This window comes from Eubalaena glacialis, chromosome 2 (assembly GCF_028564815.1).
Source record: "Eubalaena glacialis isolate mEubGla1 chromosome 2, mEubGla1.1.hap2.+ XY, whole genome shotgun sequence".
Classification (NCBI taxonomy): Eukaryota; Metazoa; Chordata; class Mammalia; order Artiodactyla; family Balaenidae; genus Eubalaena; species Eubalaena glacialis.
In genome coordinates this window covers 36597352-36620073 of record NC_083717.1, presented here as the reverse complement: position 1 = coordinate 36620073, position 22722 = coordinate 36597352, and the positions used below count along the sequence as shown (strand labels likewise).

Genomic DNA, 22722 nt, shown 5'->3' with positions numbered 1-22722 from the left:
GGCAGGGGGCTGTTGCCGCTCCTCGGCGCCGCCCGGCGCTCGCGGTGGAGCCCCAGCAGCCCTGGGCGGGAGGACGGCAGGGGGCCTCTCGGGCCTGTGCAGCGGCCCTGCTTACCAGGCGGCTGCGGGCGGGCGCGCCGAGGGGGCGCTGCTGAGGGCGCAGCGCGGTGGGCGCGCTGGGCGGGGCGCCTTGAAGGGCGCGGCCGAGGGGCGCGGGCGCAGCCGGAAGCTGGGGCGGGGCGCCCGCGCGGGATGCGGTGAAGGGCATAGCGGCGCGGCGGCGGCGATGAGTGCCTCGGCGGCCACAGGGGTCTTCGTGCTGTCCCTCTCGGCCATCCCGGTCACCTACGTCTTCAACCACCTGGCGGCCCAGCACGAGTGAGTGGGTGCGCGCGGCGGGGGTCGGCGCGTCAGGAGCCCCAGCAACTTTTCAGAGGGGCCCGAGCCGCAAACTGCAGGGCAGAGGTTCGGCGGCCTCCAGGGCTCCCCGCGGGCGGCCAGAGGAGGGGAGGCGCCCGGAGTCGTGCGGGCCGGGGTCCTCGCTTAGGCTGGCATCCCTGACATTCGGCGCAATTCTGGGGGCAAGTGCTGGGCGTCCGCTCTGTGCCCGCCCCGTGCCAGGTATCCGGGGTTACAGAGGTCAATAAGGCAATGCCCCTGTCCTTGAAGTGCCCAGGGGCAGGGGTGGGGCGGTACACACACCGACAGCTTGGAGCTTGGTCTTATCTCGGGCTGTGCCTTGTTCGTTTCGCATTTCTCAGGAAGGTTTCCATGTATGGACACACGCATACTTGTCATTTCGTATTAATTTTAGAAACTGTTGTGAATGACTAGCAGAAATAGCCCAGAACGAACAGGTAAAGACCTGGGTTCTAGGCCTGGCTTTGGCACTAACCGTGTGGCCCGGCCTCAGTTCTCCTGTCAAATGGCCTATATTTGCATCCTATTGTCGGGATCCAAAAAGCCGTAAGGGCGCAGTGTTGTGTAGGATGGGCGGCGAGGCAGAGAGGCAGGGCAGTCCCATGCTAAGGAAATGGGTGGGGCTGAAGGAGGCCGCACATGGATTTTGATCAAAGCCCTGCCTCTCCTCTGTGAGGGACCCCTGGCCAAGCAACGGGCACCAGGCAGCAGCCGGCCTGCTCCAGCAGTGGGAAAGGTGCCAGACCTCCGGGCCTGCTGATGTTTCTTGCTGTCTGCGGGGAAGAGGAAGTAAACCTGTTATGTTTCCCACAGCAGTTGGTGCTAAGGGAATTGCATCAGTCTGTACGCTGCAAACCCCCTCCAGACCTTCAGGCTGTAGAGAAGTGTCTGCCCACAGGGCAGTGACTTGCTCCTCTCTCGTTCCTGGGGCCACCACTTGCTGACAGCCTTATCCAGGTGGCACCCATCCATACTGAGTGCTCCCTAGGCATGGGTGGTGACAGCTCTTGGTCTGACCCAGTCTTGGGGCACAACTCCTGGAAGAAGCATCTCTGGGCAGTGAATGTCACATGTCTGTGAATATAGTGCATCAAGGACCCTGCCCTCCTAAAATGGCATTATGGGCAGTTCAGCAAATATTTATTGAGTACATATTGTATGCTTGGCACTGTTCCAGGTGCTGGGGAAATAGCTATGAACAAACCACAAGAGATTGGGGAGGCATGTGTTGAGATAGACATCAGCACAGAAAATGGGGCGACATGAGAGTGATGGGGGGACTGGTGGTCAGGGAAGGCTTCTTGGAGGAGGTGACTTGAGCTGCAGGAGGTGGCCACAGGAAGATCTGGGGACAGAGCTTTCCAGGCAGGGGAACAGGGAGCAGTGCAGGGAGAGGGATGTGGCTGGGTGCGAGGACATTTGGGAGGGAGGGCAGCGCAGCTTGTTGAAGGATCACATGGCATGGAGAGGATTTGAGGATGACTGAGATTTTGGCCTCAGCCAGTGGGAGGATGATGATGGCATTTACTGAACACATGGTGAATTATGTATTGCTGTGTTTTGTTGAGCACATTGCTAAGCCCTGCGGAGTTTGGAATAATTGGTTCCAACCATTCTTCCTGTCCTCCTGCAGGTTAAAATCCCAGTAGCCTTTGCTTCCTCCCTCTTCTTTCTCCAGTCCTTCCCTCCAGCCCTCCCACTGTCTCCTTCCCCTTAATTCCCCGGGCTGGGCTAGCATCTGTTTCCTCCTTCCTGTTCCCCTGGCACTGGCCCTCTCTGGCCCAGCCCATGGCAAAGCCTCCCACGGGAGGTCCCCTTCCCGCCCCAGTGCCCTGTGCATTTCTGCCTCAGCCCACCAGCCCAGCCCACGGTGCTGGTGCTTCAGCCACACTGGACTGTTCTGTGCTCCTAGGACACTCCTTAACTTTCCCGCCTCCTTGCCATTGCTCACACTGTTCCCTCTGATGGGGATGCCTTCCTCCCTGTAGCTGACTGTTGAAGCCACACCTGGACTTTATGGCCCAGAGGAAAATGCCACCTCTGCCTCTTCCAGGTCCCTCCAAGCAGATGTGATCTCTCCCTCCTCTGAGCCCCGCTGGGTTGTGCTCTTCCCACAAGAGTTACTTTCCTGTGGTCAGAACTTACCTTCTCAGGCCATAGCTCCCCTTAGTATTGTCCTGCCCAGCACAGGGCCTCATGCCTAGTGGGCATCCCATTAAGTTTGCATTAGTTGACTTAGTTGAAGCTTCCTTCCCACCAGACCTTTTACGAAAGCCTGAAAAACAGAAAAATCAAATTAAGTCAAGGAGTCAGAAAAGGGTGGGATCTCTCTGTCACACACACACACACACACACAAATGCACACACACACACAAATACACACACACACACACACTCTGCTCATACTCACCCATACATGACCCCTCTCAGTAGCTGTCTGTTCATGGAAGGGCATCAGTAACTCCCCGCCCCCCATCCCAAAACACACACACATTCCAAGACTAACAACATTTCCACCCTTGGGTTAGTGGCAGCCCTTACCCCTCCCCCCACACCCCGAGTCCCTGCTGGGTCCATGTCTCCTTGTTTTGAGCAGGTCCTGCACTTGACTGTCACTGGGAGACACAGGTGATCTGTTGCCCCAGTTTCTCTTCATTTTTTGCTCCTCCCCCAGAGGTGGAGAGTGTGAGAGGACACCGTGAACCAGTTCACACTGCTCTCTCATAGTCCAGAAGAGCACCAGCTGTGTGACGGTGCTGGCTGCGAGCCTAGGTCCTTGGTAGGAGCAGGGATGGGAGTTGTCTCCTGGTCACTACCTGTCTCAGGCTGTGATTAAAATGTCTGTCAGCTTACATCGCACACCTGTCCTCTTCCCTCTTCACCGGATGCTTCAGCCCAGCATCATGTTCCTGACCCACATTAGCTTCCTCTTCCATCCTCTCCTCCTTTGTCTCATCCCTACAGGAGGAGCCTGGAGCATCCACTGATGTGCACTGCTAGAAACCTCCTATTTCATTCTCTTACCTGGTCACTGACATGGTCATCCTCATTCTTATCATAGAACTATGTCATCCATTCACCATCCGTCCATCCACCCATCCATCCACCATCCATCGTCCATCCATCCATCCATCCATTCATCCATTCACCATCCATCATCCATCCCTCCACCCACCATCCATCATCTGTCATCCATCCAACTATCCATCCATCTACCATCCATCTGTCCATCCATCTAACATCCATCCACCCATCCATCTACCATCCATCCACCCATCCATCCATCCATTTCTCCTTCCTTTCTTCCTCTCCCTTTCCTTCCCTCCCTCATTCATCCATCAATTCCTGAACACCTTAAAAGAGGTCCCGAGGCAGACTTTCTGTGCATACTCATCCAGGTTTCTTGAAAAAGGTTGCACGTTCCCATACCCCACCCCTGAAATATTCTGATTCTGTAGGTCTAGGGTGGCATTTGGAAATCTGGGCGCTGCTGATGCCCAGAGCCCACTCCTTTACTCTTAAGTGGGTCCTGGGGCCAGGTGCTGGGGATACAGCTTTCCTGGATTTGGGGCCAGTCTCCTTGGGGTCCATCTACCTGCAAGTAGTTGGATCACTTCCTGACTGACCTCTCTGACATTAGGGGCAGATTTCTGACTGGTGCCTAGCACCCATTCCAGCTGTAGGTGTGTGGAGTGAACTTCAGCATAAGTTCGTCCCTCAGATATTAGTAGGTATTGGTGGGCTGTGAAGGATACTTTCCAGAAGTCCCGGGGCATGTGGCAAAGGTTTTCCAAAAGTCCTCTGTGATGGTGTGGAGGGCTCTTGGCTAAGGAGTGGTGCTTGCAGCAGCTCTCAAGGGCTACTGAGGAGTGTAGCAGGCCATGGGAGTGGGCCAGGTGGTGCTTTGTCTAGAACTGGATGCCTTGTTGGTGTGGAGGAGTGAGAGAGAGAACATCTCTTAGGACTGGAGGTAGCCTTCTGGGTGAGAGAGCTCAGAGCCTACTGAGATAGGTTCCCCCCATGTAGACAGGGATCTCTTTTTCATCCGCAGTGCCTGGCACATAGGGGTGTACAATGCATTTTTCCTCAATATGTTTTTTAATGAATTAAAAAACATGATGAAATGACATGATGTTCCTAAGGTCACACAGGGAGTGGCAGAGTAGGTACTAGACTCCAGGTCCCTTGACTGCTAATTCCACCAAGCCTCGTGCCCTAGTGCTGTCCTGCTGAGGAGGGGCTTTGGTCCCCAGTCTCCTTGGTGCCATGCCCTTTCCCAGGAGAAAGACCAGGGGCTGTGCCCAACCTAGCCTCACCCTGGCTTCCTGGGTGTGGGGTTGGATGTTGGCTTGGCTTCCTGGGTGTTGGGGGGCTGGCATCATTCTGGCCTTAGGCTCGGCCTAGGCTCTTCCCTCCTTGGATTGGCCTCGTCCTCTGGCTCCTTTGATTATACACACAGCCTGTGGGCTTGTCCACCGAGAAGGTGTATGTAGTTGTGACTCCTGTGTGTTCCCTGGAGCTCAGTCTGAGGGTTTCCAGCTGGCCCTGAGAGAGGAGGCAGATTCAGTGGTTAGACCTCTCAGACACTGGGAACAGGGCTTGGAGGAGCAGGCGGACAGAGGCAGCAGGACAGCAGCAGAGGGCGCTCGGACACATGGTTCACCCAGGTGGGCAGGATGACAGGAGAGTGAGGACCTAGTACCTCTGGTCCCTGAAAGTCACAGGGGCAGCCCAGAGGGGCCCAAGTGCTGCGGATAAACTTCATGAACTCCACAGTGCTTGAGGGATAGGCAGAGGCAGAGCTGCGAGAGAATGCATTCAATAGCCAGGAAATTCCATGCACCAGTGTGTTTATTTTGATAAGTGACCACCTCCCTGTTCTGGTCGTTGCAGTTCCTGGACAATTGTAGGGGTGGCTGCCCTCATCCTGTTCCTGGTAGCCCTGTTGGCTCGTGTCCTGGTCAAAAGGAAACCACCCCGGGACCCACTGTTCTATGGTACGTCTCCATGGGCGGGAAGCCCTTTGTGTCCACTTAAGAGCACAACACTCGGGCCTCAGTCTCTTTCCCTCTGTGGTTGTGAATACTCTGAGCCCACTGGTAAAGCGGCGGGAAGGGTGGGAGTATTTTTGTTCTCCTGTAAGCTAAAGTCTCTCCCAGGCTGTGGACCCCACCCTGTCGCAGCTGGGATCCTGGTGGAGGGAAGGTTGCTGCCAGGGCCAGGCAGGACACCCCTCCGTTCCTCTTCCCTGTCCCCAGCCATGCTCTGACCTCTGACCTCGGCTCTTTTACCAGCTCCTTCCTGGCTTCCTGCCTTCAGCCTGCTGTTTGCAGCGCCCTCCACCTGGCATGGAACGTAGCTGTATGGAGCCTCAGTTTGCACATTTGTGTAATGAGGAAAATAATAGTATCAGTACTTACCATGGAGGGTTGGTACAAACATTAAATAAGATACTAGTTGTAAAGTACTCAGGCCATTGCCTGGCAAGTACACTTGTATGTTAAAGGAATAGAAACACCACTGATTGAGCACCTGTGCTGTGCCTGGTGTGACTCTGAGCACCTTAGCAGTATCATTTTATTTAATCCTCACAACTAATGTCCTCCCTGCACAGATGAAGAGGTGCTAAGAAACGTGGTCAAGGTCACAGTTAGTGAGACAGCACTGAGCCGCACAATTTCTCCCAACTTGCATGTAAAAAATGCTGAAGCTTAGAGAAATGATGTAACTTACCTAAGACCTGACAGCCAGTCAGGAGATGAGCTGGGCCTGTCTGAGTTCAAGGCCCCACTCCACCTGCCTTTGATCTGGCCTCTGCCCCCCTCTGCAGACTGGTCTCCTGCTGCAGTCTTCCCCCAACTCCCTCCACACTCCGTGGAGCCCACGCTTAGCTGCGCTCATGTCTCTCCCAACTCCTCAGGGTGGAGGACCCTTGCTCCTACCCCCTCAGCCCTCCGTCCTCATGTCTGTCACTGCAGCCACAGGGCCAGACTGGAGGGCAGAGAATGTCCTTGTCTTCTCTGACCCAGCGTCTGACACTCCTGTTGGCACTGGTGATTGTTGGTAGAATAGTCGAATGAGCATGTGCTGAAGGCTTCCTCTCCTGGGGGACACGCCACGCAGTGGCTGATCACCTGATGGCTCATCGCTGTCAGCGGGATCTGGACCAGAGGCCTGCACAGAGGCCCGAGGAAGGCAGGGTCTACAGGGCCGGGCACGCGTGGCCCTTCTGCTCCTTCTGGGGAAGATGTAAACGCAGACTCAGGGCAAGGCCAGCTTCCCTTCTCTGTGAGTTAACCTTCCCCGCTCTCCTCTCCATTTCTTTTTTCACAGCTGTTTTGATATTCACCATCAGATTTTTCTACCATCCATGCCCATCACATAGTTTGACACCGATTTGTTACAACTTGAACATGCAGCTTTACTGACAAACTGCCACACACTAAATTTGATCACTCACTGTTTAAAAAGTATTATTCCTAAGCTGTTTGTTGCTGGTAGTTTTCAGCCCATTGAGGAGATTCTCACAACCTTAGTGAGATTCTCTAAGATGCTACGGCTTTCCTTCTTTAACATTCAACGGTTCCATCTCGTATCCATTTTTTAAAAAAATCACTGGCCTTTCTTCTTAAAGCCACTGTCACTTGCACGTCAGCCACTGTCTGTCTTTCGGATCTCCAGTGTGGGATAAAGCAAGTGCGTTGGACACACCGTGAGGCGGACTGCTTGGTAACCATTGGGATGAATGATCTCTTTTGAGTCCATGTTTTAAACCTGGGGGTAACCTCTGTGCTTCCTTGGCCACTGGTTAATGGTTTTGTTCCCGCTACCCAGGTGGGATGCAGATGTGGCCCTGGCAGCCACGTGTAGGAAGTGGAGGATGGGTGGGGCAGGCTGGTAGAATCCTCTGGGACAGTCAGTGGGTGACTTTGTCACTCGCTACTCCCTGGGCGGGGGATGGGGGGGTGTCCTCTCCCAGCTCCACGACACGGGCAGAGATCCAGCTGCGTGCACAGGAGGTACGTTCTTTTAGTCCGTATTGACAACGTCCGCAGTGTCTTCTGGAAAACATGAAAAGAAATCATTACTGGCGAATGCCAGGCTCTTAGGCAACGTCCCCTGAGCTACGGCTTTTTGAACTCCTGCTTTCTTTGCTCTAGTGTACGCAGTTTTTGGATTTACCAGCGTGGTGAACCTCATCATAGGACTGGAACAGGACGGGATCATTGATGGCTTCATGACATACTACTTGAGAGAGGTACGGGGTCGGTAGCGAGTACGAGCCTTGAACTAAAGGGTCTGCGACCCCAACAGCATTGCTCGAGATGGAAATCCTTTCGTTTAGTGTAAGCAGGGATGACACACGGTATTTCATTTGCTGCCATAGACCCAGGACACTTAGTCACGTGGAAGGTGAAGCAGAAAGTTAGGATTGGATCATGGGAGGCAGTTCTCCTCGGCGTTCGGTCTTACAGCTCCTTCCTCACACCCAACCCACCCCCTTTCCCCTTTACTTGTATTTAATATAAATGAGGTTACTTTAAATGAGTCCAGTATCTGTGTATCTACTGTTATTAATACACTACTCTCTAAGAAAGCCGAGGTCAGTCTTAAATGTATAAAGCCCCAAACACTGAGGCAGTTAATAAAGCGATTTGATTGCGAGGATGAACACGCACTTCTCCCCCCATCACAGCATGACAGACCTACCTGGCACCTGACAGAGCTAGTCCTTTTTCCGTATTTTATGGTGTGATGAAGCCAGCCCCAGAGAGGTTAAGTAACGTACTTAAGGTCACACAGGAAATAAGGAGCAGAGCTGGAAGTGTAGTCTTCATCTGTGTTTCAAATAATGGGGAGCTTTGTGTGCAAGCTAAGGGAGTTTGGATTTTGTCCCGCATGTGAGGGAAGATTTTAAGTCAGCGAACAGTGCAGTCAGCTCTGAGAAGGATGGGCTTGACGGGAAGGGTCGATGTCATGAGCTGGGACACCAGTCAGGAGGCTTTTGCAGGGCCAGCAAGGGCATGAAGATGGCCCAGACGGAGGCCAAGCATGGACAGTAGAGAAGAAGGACGGACTTCAGAGAACTTGGGCGGCTGGAATGAGTAGGTCTTGGGGATGAGTTGGGGGGCAATGGGGAGAGTAAGGGTTGAGGTGCCATCCTGAGTCCTGCTTTTGGAAGAACGCTGGTGTTATTCAACCAGAGAGGGACAAAAGGGGAAATGCAGTTCCACAGATGTTCGGTGAGCAGACTGTGGGGGTCACAAGACCTGCTTTCTCCCTCCAGGAGCTAATGTGGCAGTGAGATAGCATGGTCCTAGGCGCAGAGACGGAGGCTCACGCCGGGCGCAGCGCGCACTGAGGAAGAACTGACTCTGGGAGCACTCGGGGGAGCCTCAGCGAGTTGGTGATGCTGCCCTCGGCTTCTTTAAAAATGGCAGTGGCAGTGGATGATAAACGTTTTCCAGATAGACTAGGGGGTGGAGGGCATGCCAAGGAGAAGAGACTGTGTGGGCAAAGGCTTAGAGAGAAGGGACTTCCCTGGCGGTCCAGTGGTTAGGACTCTGCGCTTCCACTGCAGGGGGCGCAGGTTCCAGCCCTGGTCGGGGAGCTAAGATCCCACAAGCTGCACGGAGCGGCCAAAAAAGAAAAAGAAAAAAAAAGAGGCTTAGAGAGGAGAAACAGCATATGTCTCCCCACTGCCAGCCTGGGGCGCACGTGTGCAGGGATGATGCTGAGTTCATCTGGGGACATGTGGAGTTTCAGGTGGGTGAGGAACATCCTGGCAGGTGTCCCAGCTGGCAGGGCTTCGCAGCTGTTGAGCTCGGGGAAGAGATACAAGGACCATCAGGGTATAGTTGGAACCTGAAGGTCTGAGAGGAAAGGAGAGGGTAGAGAGGAGAGGGCCGAGGGTGGAACTTTGGAGACCATGGCCAGAAGATCAGGAGCCTCCGAAGTGGACTGTGAGGGGACAGGCGAAGAGGCAGAAGGAAAGCCTGGAGAGCGCAGGGCCAGAGTCCAGAGCGGGGAGGTTTCAGGAAGGAGGCGGCTGCCAAGAGGGCCTGGAGGTTGAGCTGGTGAGGGTGGTAAGACAGGGTATGAGATGGGGGGCTGGGGTGTAACTGTGGGAGGGTCTGCAGGGCCAGGCTCAGGGACCCGACTGCCAGATAAGAGGAGGTGGGGCTTGGTCTTGCAGCCGCCAGCAGCTTTGGCAGGTTTTTGAGCAGAAGAGTGACATGTCAAGAGCCAGGGCAGCAGTGTGGTGAATTGGAAGGAGAGGAGAGAGGTAGGAAGACCATGTGGGAAAGGTCCAGTGAGGGGCACTGAGGGCTTGAACTAGGCCATGACGAGAGGGAGGGTTGCCTGGGGTGACGTTATAGAGGTAAAATTGATAGGACTTGGCAACAGACTGCATAAGGGAACAAGGAATGAACAACGACCCTGTGGTTTTGACCTGGGTAAGTTGAATGGTGTCACCATGAAAATAGAGAGGCCAGGTGGGGCTTGGTTGAAGGGGGAAGCCAATGAGTTAAAGGAGGTAAGGTGAGTTTGAAGGGCCCACGGACCAGACAGTTGAAGATGCCCATCAAGCCACCAGGAGAGGTCAGCACTGGCCCCGAGAGCCAGGTGTGTAGGCATCAATGATTAAAACCATGAACTTAGATAGTATTATCCAATCAAAGCATGTCAGAGAGAAAAGATGTGGGCCAGGCACGGGTACTGAAGTATGACTCACGTTGTTTCCTCCACCTCTGTGATTTTCACTTGATTTGATTTTTGAGGCAAGATGACAGAGAGCAGTCTTTGCCCCAGGGGAGTGCAAAGCTTCAGAGAATCCCCTGCTTGATTGGTTGACTGATGGGCTGGTTGATCTGCACTGTTCCTTGTTGTAGAAAGGACTTAAGGCATCTTAGGAAAACATCTGAAACAAGGCAGGAGAGCACAAATGGAGAAACAAGAAAGGAAAGTGAGGTGGAGCCAGAATGACACTAAAAACCCAGGCAAGTTTGACAGTGATTTTACAGTAGCCACCTGGAAACATAAGCACCTGGGAAAGGGAAATGTCGTTCATCATATAATCTGTGTTTATAAAATTAAAAATTTCTCAGAAGTATAGCTCTTCTTGGTAGTATAGTTTCTGCTAGGAATTAGCTGTGTGACCTTAGGCAGGTCAGGTAACCTCTTCAAACCTCTTCGAACCTCTGTTTCCTCATCTGTAAAATGGAGTCAATCGTGTCTATCCCATAGTGTTGTTGGGAAGGTTGAACGAGGGGTTGGGTATGAAGCTCTGAGTGTAGTGCCTGCCGGTCTGTGCCTGCATGGGGACAAAGGCGGGGGAAAGGCTTACCTTCCTCACACTCATCCCAGCAAGCCTCTGGGTCAGTATGAATTTTGAAGGTCAGCCAGTGGCTCTGGTCAGCAGGGTCTTCCCTGGCCACCCCCTCTGCCCAGAGCCAAACACCTTTAGTCACAGATTAGACTTGGCCTCAGTGAGTTCGTCATGTGGCCAGGACTGCCTGTAATGCCATCAGTTTTGCATCACTGTGCACACCTGTGTTGACCTAGCATAGGCCAGGCATTCTCTAATTCCACCCTCTGTGGCAGACCCTAGTTCTGGCGGCTCCAGGGTAAATGTATATTTTCATGTTTCTACCAATTGTGTAATTGTATGGGATTAAGAATAGTTTCATTTTAGCAGACGAAGATGTTCTGCTGCTTTATTTTACTTTCAGTACGGTCTGGTGTTCTGTGTTGAAGTGTCTGAGTCATATTTAAAGTGGACTTCTGTTTAATGCTTTCCTTAGGGTGAACCGTATCTGAACACGGCCTATGGGCACATGATCTGCTACTGGGATGGCTCTGCTCATTATCTGATGTATCTGGTGATGGTGGCAGCCATAGCCTGGGAGTAAGTCAGTTCGCCTGGTGGGTGTGCCTTTATTACCTTAGCAATCGATAGGCGGGTAGGTAAGGAAAATGGATGTATAGAGGCACATACACAGGCAGGTACACATGGACATGAATCTAGGGTCTATGGAGACAAGTTGGACATGGCTTTAATTTTCCTTGTGTCACTGCCTTTTGAACATATGCCTTTGGATTTCTCCTCTGCCATGATGGACAGCTCGGGCAGACCCCTTAACTTTCTGATTACGTTCTCTTGTAAGAGTAGTCTCATTTTCAGAAATTAAAGCCCAGCACATACTAATTCAAAACTTCAAACTCCTTTCAGTTCAGAGCTCTCTTTCCCTCCAGTTCAGGCTTACCCCTGAAGCTTAGCGGCCTGCTTTGAGGCTGGGGTGCGTGGTCTGTCCCTTTATTCCTTCTCAGCTTGCTCTGCGGCTGGCTTCTCTGGGAGCATGTGTGTATGCATAAGGGGTTAAAGGAAGAGGGGCAGAGTCTTACACGACAATTGCTGTTTTCTGGGAATTGGTAGCCTCTGTTATGATATGCTGGCTCTGTCTTGTGGGGCACATGTGTGGGTTCTTGGAGACCCCTACCACAGGAAGGAACCTCTGCATTACACTGATCCCTGAAATGAGCAATGCTCTCTCAGATTGAATTTGTGTGACTCTCCTGCCCATGGTGGTACGCCCCCAGCTTCTTTCTGCTGGGGCCTCTGTAACCCAGAAGGCACGCCCTTTGGGGTGGGGATCCGTTGAAGATGGCTCAAGCCCAGCTACCTTCCCAGGCCTCCCCTTGGCTCCAGGTTAGAGAAAGTCGTGCATTTTGCCCCACACCAGGTTGAAATTCAGCTTGACCAACTGTCCTGTGCCCCTCCCATGCCCTCAGTCATCCACTCAAGGACAGTTCCAACTAATTTCTGGACTTTTCTAGGCCCCCCGCCCATCTCTTCATGAACGTTCCCAAGCTCCAGGGAACACATCAGGTATTTCTGAGAATGCTCAGGCTCTGCTTGCTGCCAGGAGTGGGCCAGTGTTTCTATGGTTCGGTTAGCATCCAGCTGGGGAGGAAGATTCTGGTCTGTCCCCCTGCTGACAATCCCAGTCATCGTGAACGGGCCTCTTGGGATCTGATGCATTTGGCTTGGGGGGTGGGGCAGGGCAGGAAGCACACAGTATTCTCCACTTCTCTTTCCCGTCAGAGAATCTCTTTTTGAATTTCTCATGGCCCTTTATGGAGGTGACTGTCAGTTATCAGTTGCAAACACTTTTTGTCAACATCGCCTATTAAGATTAGGGGTATGTGTCTAGCAGCTCCTTCAGAACATGGGGTAGGTATCACTTATTACACTTATCTCTGGGGCTTTGGCTAAAATCCTGTGACACCAGGGAAAGTCCACTTAACATCCTACTACTCATAATGATTTAAAATATGGATCCAATTTTCTTTGAACCTTCTTTTTACTTTCATGCTGTGAGTTTCATAAATAATAGTGAAATGCACGACTCCTTTGATAGTGATGACCATGGTATGGTTTAATAGATCAGTGTAGCAAGCCTAATTTCCTATTCAAAAGGACACAAAGAGGGTTCTATAGCATATCACATATGGAAATGCAGTTTGATCACCAGGGTTCCTTGTATTTGATTTATTACTCTTGATTCAGTACATTTTGATTCATGTACTTTACTAGTTAGAACAAAGATAATATTGTGGAGCATCTTATACTAATAGTATTCTAAGACAAATGTGTTAAGTCAGGATTTTTTTCATTACAGGGAAAGTTATAGAACCATTGGCCTATATTGGGTCGGATCTATTATTATGAGCATTGTTGTTTTTGTGCCAGGAAACATTGTAGGTAAGAAACTTTATCTTAAAGTTCACTTTCCTTTTCTGAAACAATAGGAATTGTTTTTAAATAGGGAAGCTATTTTGGTTGTAATAGAACCAAGAAAGTCCAAGTATACCAAAAAAGCTGTTTTGCAGAATTACTCCTTTTCCCTTCCATCTCACCTTTTAAGAAATGCTTTTGAGCAATTTTCAGAAGTGTACACTGAACAATTAGACTATCTAATATCAGTGTTTCCTGACTTTTAGAAGGATCTAGTGGGGTAAGTATTGTGTTTGTGGCTACATTCAGTGTGAAAATATTTCCTACAACTCTTTGTATTATATATAACTCTTGACACACTATGGGAACTTGATAAATGTACTTGAAAATTAAGATTCTTGAAAGCTAATGTAGAAGAGTTATTTATGCATGCAAGAAATCAGGATATTATATTGTCTATTTTTAAAGTACTGTAGATAGGGCATGCCTGTTAATAATAAACACCTAATAATTTTCAATTGACCTGTTTTGGGTTTTATTAAAAATACTGTCTGGCCCATATCAAAATTTTAGATGACTTGAGATGGGGAGGTGTTCTACATGTTGTGTTTGGATATACTTTTGACTTTCTCTTTTTTTCCTCTCTTTTAAATAGGGAAGTATGGAACACGCATTTGCCCTGCTTTTTTCTTAAGCATACCATATACTTGTCTTCCTGTCTGGGCTGGTTTCAGAATCTATAATCAGCCATCAGAAAATTATAATTATCCCTCAAAGGTGATTTTATTAAGTTAAATGTAACCTGTTCTCAGACTCACAGGGCTCACTCATGTCCACTGGCTACTGGATTGAACCATGCCTCCAGGGATGGAGCCTTTGGGGCATTCAATCAGTGTGACTGTGCTGATTCTGCAGCATTGGTTCACACCTTAGTTATGGTGGCCAGAATGGTCTGTTCCTGCATGAATAGATCTGCTTTGATTGGCCAGGCCATGCTTTTTGGAACTTCCTGTGCCAGAGGTTACACTGGCTCTTCCCATCAGATTCCGCATTAGTGTGCGGAGCGTGAGGTTTGTCTGGGGCTGTTAACAGCCTGGAGTCTGAGCACCTGGGCACCTCTTTCAGAGACATCTATGCACTACTGCCCCAAAGGGAGGCTGGAGAGATACTGCTGTTCCAGGTAGCACACACAGCCATAGGGTCTGATTACCAAGAGATCCAGGCACATGGAGACTGGCTACAGGACGTCTTCTGAGACACCTCCCTTCCATTCACAGCCGAGGTGGTCAAGGTGAAACAATACTGGCCGGGCAGGTACTCTGTTAAGGTCTTCATTTCTAAGCTAGTGACATTTTTCTAAGTTTCTCTTCCTTTCATAGGTATTAGATCCTTAAGCAAGATCCTTTAAGCAAAATTGATATATGAAAATATGAGTTACTAGAGATAATCAGAACACGATTCTTCATTTTACAAAAAGACTTACAATAGAATTCATTAAAATACATTTTAATTTACAAACACTTCATTTGTAAACATTTAGACACATGCTCTGTAAACTCAGCTTGGCACACTGACAACTGGTACTCCCTTACACCCTTCTGAGGAATGAGGTGGTTGTTAAAAAATAAGCAAACAGTAACCATAGCCTTGGTCCTCGCTTGGCTCCACGTCAGTGTATCAATACCGTTCCGTTCATGTTGTAAGACACATAGACTGTTCATTTAAAAAAACTGTTAAAACACAGTGATGGCCAGGGAGAAATAGGTATTGTCATACAGTGCTGGTAGGAACATAAATTCAGAATCGCTCTGCAAAACCACCTGGCAGTGTTATCAACCTTAACAAATTTAACTTTTTAATCTATTAATTCTACTTCTAGGGCACTATCCTAAGAAAATCATCAGAGATGCTGTCAAAGATTTATGTACAAAGTTGCTCATCATCACATTAAGTGTAACAGTGAAAATGCCTAAATGTCCAATAATCAGAGATATGGCACTTCCATGTGATGTTAAGTTTTAGAAGAATTTTTAATAATGTGGTAAAGTACTGATAGGTAGATAGTGAGAGGCAAGAGAACAAATGCAAAATTGTTTATACATTAAGTCCTAATTTTGTGAAAAAATAAATGTAGATTATATATTATACATACCTATGTAGTACAATGTGTGTGTGTATATATATATATAAGTATATATATGTGACTGGAAAATATAACAACTGTTAGTAGTAGTATGATGGGTTAATGGTTTATTTTTTAAAAATGAGTGTATTTTACATTTATAATCATAAAAATGCTTTTTCAAAAAAAATATGGCCTCATAGAGCCAGAAGGGCCCTTTGAGATCACCTGGCCCAGTCTCATTTCACAGATGAGGAACTGAGACTTGAGGGGAGAACTTATTTTCCTGTTACATGGTTAGTGGTTTTGATTCTTCAACATTCTCTTATCACCCATCATCATGGTATCTATGTTTCAGTAGATCTCAGATTATTCTTCGGCACCTTGGGCCTGCTCATTAGTTACCAACTCTACTTTAGGTCATTCAAGAAATCCAAGCGAAAGACCTGCTGAGAAGACCATTTGATTTAATGTTGGTTGTGTGTCTCCTTCTGGCAACTGGATTTTGCCTGTTTAGAGGCTTGGTAAGCATAAGAGATCATAAGAACATAAAGTATATTTTTAATCAGATTTCCTAGTGCACTAACAAAACATACCTCCCATTAGAGCCTGGAGGCCTGGACCTGCTTCCTGACACTCTCCTACCCTCACCCCAGACCTCTCCTCCCAAAGGGGTAGTCCCTTCTGGGCTGCTCCATACCACCTCCTTCAGGTCCTTAGATCAAGCTCTGTACCTGAAAAATTAGCCATTAGTCTCATTCGTTTGGTTCCTTTGATGTTTCTGATTTAAGTATCTTTGGTAAGGGTGGTAACTTAAGACTAGTCAAACTGTGGCACAGAGCATCCATGTGTTCTCAGGAGTAGGGAGATGGGATTGAGGAAGGGGTACCAGAGTAAAGTGTTAGACTCCTGGCCATTTACTAGCTGTGTGGCCTTGGAAAAATCACTTAACCTCTTTGATCCTCAGTTTCTTCCTCTGTAAAATAACAGTACCTACCTTATAGTACTGTTTGAAGATTAAATGATAAGGCACATCGAACACTTGCAGAGGGCCTTATACCTAATAAGCGCTCAGTAAGTGATTGCTCTTACTATTTTTATTGATCAAGGATCCTTCACAATATCCCAGTTTCATGGTTTATTCTCAGTAGCAATAAATTTGAGCAGCCAGAATTATACAGGTAATTATATTCAGCTTTAATGACAATTACTGTTCTAAGGCTGCTGGCATTACACAGCAGTTGCGGGGCAGAGTGGCAAGTGTAAACTGATGCAGCCGATTCATTGTTTTGGGGCGGCTAGCTGGGTCAGGGTGAGTAGTCTTAAGAGCTGTCTCCCTCTGTGGATCATCAGAAACTTCCTGGAGCAGAGTTGGCTAATAGGAGTGGCATGGAAGGGAAGTAAAGGAGAAGGCAGGGCCATAGGCTTTGCTCAGACCACAGAGCACTGAAACCATTCTTTGTTTAGTTTGCTGTAATTCCTAAAGTCAAAAGAACAAAAACAGGAACAATAAAAATGAGCCCCAACTGTTTTCTTGCATAGCCATCTCCACTCGCCTGTACACATGAGAAAAACGTGTGCATGGGTGAGTGTGTACCCTTGGTAGGTGGGGCTTTTAGGTTGGGGCCCATTTTTACCAACTCTGCCACTGACGTGTTCATGTTATTTAGGTGGGACAACATTTATGGCTAAGGACACAAGGAATGGTACCTGAGGGAGGTGACTCAGAGGGGACCCAGTAATGTGCCAGAGACACTTTGTCTGTTCTGTGGCCTAAAGTCTACTCTGCCGTGACTAAATCTGCTCTGCCCTCTTTCAAAGTGGATATAGGAGGTGGCTTCAGAGAGGACCTCACTTTCAAATCATTATCCTTTACTGCCCCCAAAGGCCATTTACTCTGTGAGGCACTGGAGATAGGAGGATGCTATTTTTGAATCTTGCAAAGCACAGTTAAGATGAATTTGGTATAGAAATGTACTTTTCTTCCTGCAGGGAATAGTTGGTGAGTTATTCCCAGGAAAAGTGAAACTGATAATCTAAAGCAAGCTGTGCTTTGGTTAGCCAAACCTAGACATTTAAACTGAATACTCGAAAGATCCCCAAGAACAGAGCATTAGTTTCCATTTCCTTCTCCACTATTAACCTCTACTTAATCTCTTCAGAGTAAATCTGTAGAATATTTATTTTCTTTCCTTTTTCTACTGATGAGCTTCTAAAATAGCTTTTGTTAAATAGAAAGCAGCTTGTGACTAAACCTGGCACGTTTAGCCTTATCAGCAAACATAAGAACCAGATGTGACTGTATCTTTATAATGCATTCATTTTTGTTCGTAGATTGCTTTGGATTGCCCAGCTGAGCTCTGCCGATTATATACGCAATTTCAAGAGCCCTACCTAAAGGATCCTGCTGCTTATGCTAAAATCCAGGTCAAGTAGTTATGAAGCCTAAGATTTTTCTAAAATTAATTTTCTCTCTCTTTTTTTTAAGAATGGGAAAATGTGATACCATGTAGGAAATAGGAGTTAACGTTTTCTAAGGCGAAAATGTTAATTGATGAAAATGTGCTTTTCGTAAGGCCAGATTAACTATTAATTTACTGATGACGTTATTTCTCTGTTCAATGCAGATGCTGGCATATCTGTTCTATTCTGTCCCTTACTTTGTGATGGCGCTTTATGGCTTAGTGGTTCCTGGATGCTCCTGGATGCCTGACATAACACTGATACATGCTGGAGGTCTAGCTCAGGTACTAAGAATATGCTGTTAAGAAAGTTTATTGGGGATTTGGCTGTCATTGTTGAGTGTCTAAAAAATATCTCTGCTCTGTGTTTTAGGGTAGGAAACAGTTATTAGATATGTTGTGCCCTTTGCTTTACAGTTCTTTGGAAGACATTTCTGCATTATTTAAATCTCATAATCTGGTAGGTGCGCCATTCAGTTATACAGATGAGGGAACTGAGGCCCAGCAAGATTAAATGATTTGTTCAAGGTCACATACCCAGCAAGCGGCACTGCTGTTTCCCAGTCTCTGAACACCACAGCTACTAAAAGAGAATTGAGAGCTGTTATCATTAAGATGTCTATCTGAATTTAAGATTTCAGAAGTTGACTATATTATGCTACACAGGACCAGGGAAACTGGTTTTAAAAAAGTTCTGCTCCTGGGAAGCTGGGCCTGTCATTCCATTCCTCCCCTCTGGTACTTAGCCAAGCCTCTGGCCTACAGTAGATGTTCAGTGAATGCTTACTTCATTGAACTGGGAATGAAATTATCTATGGAATTATCATTCAAAGCATATTTTTATAACAACCTATCAAAACAAATTGATCTTATGAACAAGGAAAATTATTTTGTTCTTTTCTTACTGTAAATTAGAAAACCCAAATGAACTCATCTTTTAAAATCATTATCTTTGTCTCGCTCTTTTCAAGCAGGCATAAAAATGAGGTTCATCCAGGAACTCTAGGCATATACAGTTAATTATACTCATGGTATAGTAATTATGATGGCAAAAAGACACACTAAAATTTACAGGGTTTAAAACCAGTAACAGCACTTATGGGTTAATACATTGGGCTCAATCTTTCCAGTCTGAGGTACTTCTTCTTAACTATAGAATTAGAATATAAATATCAAAAAAGTTGATGCAGTATTCAGAAGTAATGTTTCCTGTCCTTTCCTTGAAGGACATAAGGAAAGAGAACTAGTATTTACCCTCTTTGCAGACCTCTGAATACCTTATTTCTCAGGCCTTGGTGTGGGTCTTTATTTCCATATCTTTCAATACCAACTATAAGGTGATGACTTTTAATTTCCCATCTTTAGCTCAAACTGTTCCCAGACTCTTATATTTAATTCCGAACTCCTTCTTTTCACTTGGGTGTCTTACTGACATCTCAGATTTAATGTCTAAAATAGGACTCCTGATCCTCCCCACAACTTCTCTTTCATTTCCCCATCTCTGAAAATAGCCCTTCCTGGCATCAGCAGCTCAAGTCAAAAATGTGGAGTAGTTCTTTACACTTCCCATTCCCTTACCGTCTACGTGTAGCCCATCACTAGGTCTGGTTAGTTCTCTCGCCAGAGTAATTTGCAAATCCGCCACTTTTTTACAACTCCACTGCCACTATGATAGGCTGAGCTCTCATTACCTTACTTCATGCAAGGCAATCCATGCTAAGTGTTTTACTTACCTATTTGTGTAAAGACAGGCTGTGTGCTCTGCTGGAGTAGCAAATACCCAGTGGTTAAAAATAAAGTTTTATTTATTGCTTGTGCAAAGATCATGTGGGATATTTTCAAGAGTCAGGCCTGGCACCGACCCAACTGCAGAGGAGGCTGATACATGTGGTCTTCCTGTGTGCCTCAGAAGAAACTGTGTGATGAACACACAGCATCATCTCTGCAAGTTTTTCAAAAGCCTCACTTAAAGATAAGCAGGCCAAGACCCAGGGTAGTTGTTACTTGCCTAAGGTCACAAAGTTACTAGAAGAGGGATATAAAATCCCATCTGACTCCAAAGCCCATATTCTTCTCCGTTGTGTTATCCCTCTCCTCATGCAAACAATTAACTATGCTTCAGAATCCTACAGCAGAGTAAGACTTTGTACGTGGCGTGTAGGAGTTAGAGGACCTTCTGGGAGTGGGAGGCAATGACACCTGAGCTGTGGGCTTTACTGGCTGAATAGACTTGAAAAGACTGCGGAAGCGTTTAGATGTTGGAGTGTGCCCCGGTTAGAGGGTACAGAGGGCCTCCCACTCACCCCACTCTTAGCAGCCCCTTGATTAGATTGTTCAGGGTTCAACATCTACTCATTACCCGTGTGCTTTGCCTGCACAATCCAGCTTCCTCTGCATGCCATGTACCTTGGTCTGCCCTGCACCACGCCCTGATGCAGGAACACTGAGTGTCATCAGCTAGGAGGCTGGCAAGAGTGAGGCCAAGTGTTGGACCTGGTCAAGTCTCAGGAGACAGCTTGAGAACTAGGCAGGAAGACCTAGGCCAGGGCCTAGCCATGTGCACAGGGTCAGCAGAGTCAGGAGGCTTAGGATGGTCAGAGCTTGGGGGCAAATGGGTACTTAAATCTGTAACAGTAAGATGAACCCTACACTGTACCTGCTAGTGAGGCTAAGCTTGCAGACAGGCACCTGTGACTCCAGCCAGGAGGTTCTGGGAAAGGCAGTGTGGATAGCAGAGTGGCTGGCAGCAGCAGTGGCAGTTTCAGCCATAAGCCAGGCCTTGAAGAAATCTCTGGTCTTATCCATCACTGCCCAATTTGCAAAGGTAGCCTGAGGCTGTCGACTAGATTCTGTCAATGTCAGAAGGATGTTTCTCCCAACCCAACAGAAGAATGGTGTAATCTGAGAATTATGTGTCTGACATTCCCATAACTCTTAGCTGGGCTTTAATATCTACCTATTCAGAGTGTTTAGCCTAAGGAAAAGTTACAAATCATACTGCAACAAAACAGTGCATATGATGAGAATGCTGAATTCCAGTTGTGTGATTTGTTTTCTGCTTAGCGAATACTTGCTCACGAAATGAATTCTCATCTTGAGAGGATATCGGACACATTCATCATAGAAGCTCTCCATTACCTTGATTAGCACCCCGAGCTTGCTAAAACTGCCATTCCTAATTTAGAAGCTTTATGTATTCATGATCCCACTAACTTTATCAAAATCTGCTTTTATTGTAAGATCTAGTGAACTCCCAAGAACCTGTGACTTAATAATAAGAAAAAAATCCTTGAAAAACTTCTAGATCAGTACAAGTCAATGGAAAACATGGTTAGTAGTTATTAGGTCCCTCATTTCAGACCATTCAGGAATCTGCCAAACCTGCTGCCTTCAGAAATCAAAAGATAAATCAAAAGGTAAACTAAAATGCAATAAAACCAGGACACATTTTACACCGAAGAGTTCCATTGGGGACTTTAACCCAAGTATCTTTTCATATAAAATTAAAGTTTCAAGTCTAATTTGAAAAGTATTACAGGCTGTTTAGATCTACTTATTAGCATTTTTTTAATCAACTGAAGAATTTTTCTCTGCTAAAATATCACTGAAAATTAAAAGAAAAGATATAGTTAATATGGTTAAGACCATGCGCTCTGGAGGCAGACTGGTTCGAATCTCATTCACTGATCACTTCAGTGACCTTGGTCACTCACCTCTTTGATCCTGTTTCCTCTTCTATAAAGTAAGAATAATAATAGTACCTTTCTCATAGAGCTGCTGTTAAGGATTTGATGAGGTAATATGTGTAAAGGGTGTAGAGCAGTGCCTGGCACATTATAAGCTGTGGGCCTCTTTGTTGCTTTTGTTAATATTGTTGTTGTTAGAAGCTTCCCAGTAAGAGTTCGGAGGAGAAATGCCTTATGTTGCTCAGAAGATACATTAATCTGTAGCTGTGTGTATTGCGTGTAATTACCTAAAAATCAGAGAAACTGGAAGAAAGCTCTGGGACAGATTCACAGTGGGTTTGGCAGGGAGCCTGCCATGCCATCCAATTAACAGCTCGCAGCCATGGAAGCAGGAGCAGTTCCACTTCAGTCAGGCAATGCCAGGGCCCCTTCCCACCTGCTGCCTCAGACTCTCCCACCCCCTGGCTATGCAGGTGCCATGTACTTTCTCACAAAAGGGTCTGGAGGCTCATCTGTGGATAATCTGGTTGTCAAGAGTTGACTCTACTGGGGGACAAGTTTTATTAAGTTTTTTCCTTTATGGAAGCCTTTAAGAAAACCTGAAAGTAAAGGTTTAGGAAGAACATGGATAATTGGGATACTAATGCAAATCTCATTTTAATCATTTGCTTCTGATGTGATTCATCACTAAACATCTTTTTTAGTATTAAAACTAGAGCTTGGGTTTAATGTCTTTTTACGTGCTTGTTATCCTTTGGTGGAGACAGACAGTCTTGAAATTGTCAAAAGATCAGCAAGGGAATCTAAAAACAAAGGGCCCAGGTTTTCAAGCAAGTAGAGTGCCAGATCATGAACAAGTATTTCACTTGGGTTTTGTATCTGTCTGTGGAAGAGCTCCATGTGCTTGGCACTGTCCTAAGCACTTGACAAAGATCAACTCATTGAACCTGTATAACAGTCCTATGAGGTGGACTCCATTATTATTCTGCTTTTCAGGTGAGGAGCCAGAGGTAGTTACATACCTAACACAAGGTCATATTGCTGGTTTTCGGTGAAGCTGGGATTTGACGCTGTCAATCTGGTTCCAGATTCAGTGTTCTTAACCACAAGACTATGGCGCTCAGAAAACCCTAAGAAACGGTAACACGGTTCTAGATTAGCTATTTATACCATATCAGCCAAACAGCCTGGCTACTGTCCCAATGTTCACATTAGTTTTTGCCTATAATATTTATGTGGACACACAAAACTCTTCCAATTCTCCTTTCTGGAACCAAGATTGTGATTTTTAGT

General features: G+C 47.2%; 1 protein-coding gene across 6 annotated transcripts in view; it reads left to right on the top strand.

Annotated features, from left to right (window-relative positions):
• Positions 1-221: 221 nt before the first annotated feature.
• The window catches only part of TM6SF1 (transmembrane 6 superfamily member 1), a 39295-nt gene continuing 16794 nt past the window's right edge, over positions 222-22722 (top strand). For 4 of the 6 annotated variants that reach the window (XM_061179864.1, XM_061179865.1, XM_061179863.1 and 1 more), the window contains exons 1-9: positions 222-378; positions 5314-5417; positions 7581-7678; positions 11226-11329; positions 13104-13186; positions 13815-13936; positions 15701-15805; positions 17616-17708; positions 17909-18028. In XM_061179864.1, coding sequence (XP_061035847.1) covers positions 287-378; positions 5314-5417; positions 7581-7678; positions 11226-11329; positions 13104-13186; positions 13815-13936; positions 15701-15805; positions 17616-17708; positions 17909-18028 — 921 coding nt within the window. In that variant the 5' untranslated portion in view covers positions 222-286. Of the gene's footprint in view, positions 379-5313; positions 5418-7580; positions 7679-11225; positions 11330-13103; positions 13187-13814; positions 13937-15700; positions 15806-17615; positions 17709-17908; positions 18029-20806; positions 20942-22722 lie in introns of those variants that run through there. The other 2 variants (XM_061179862.1, XM_061179866.1) reach the window with 2 other exon arrangements.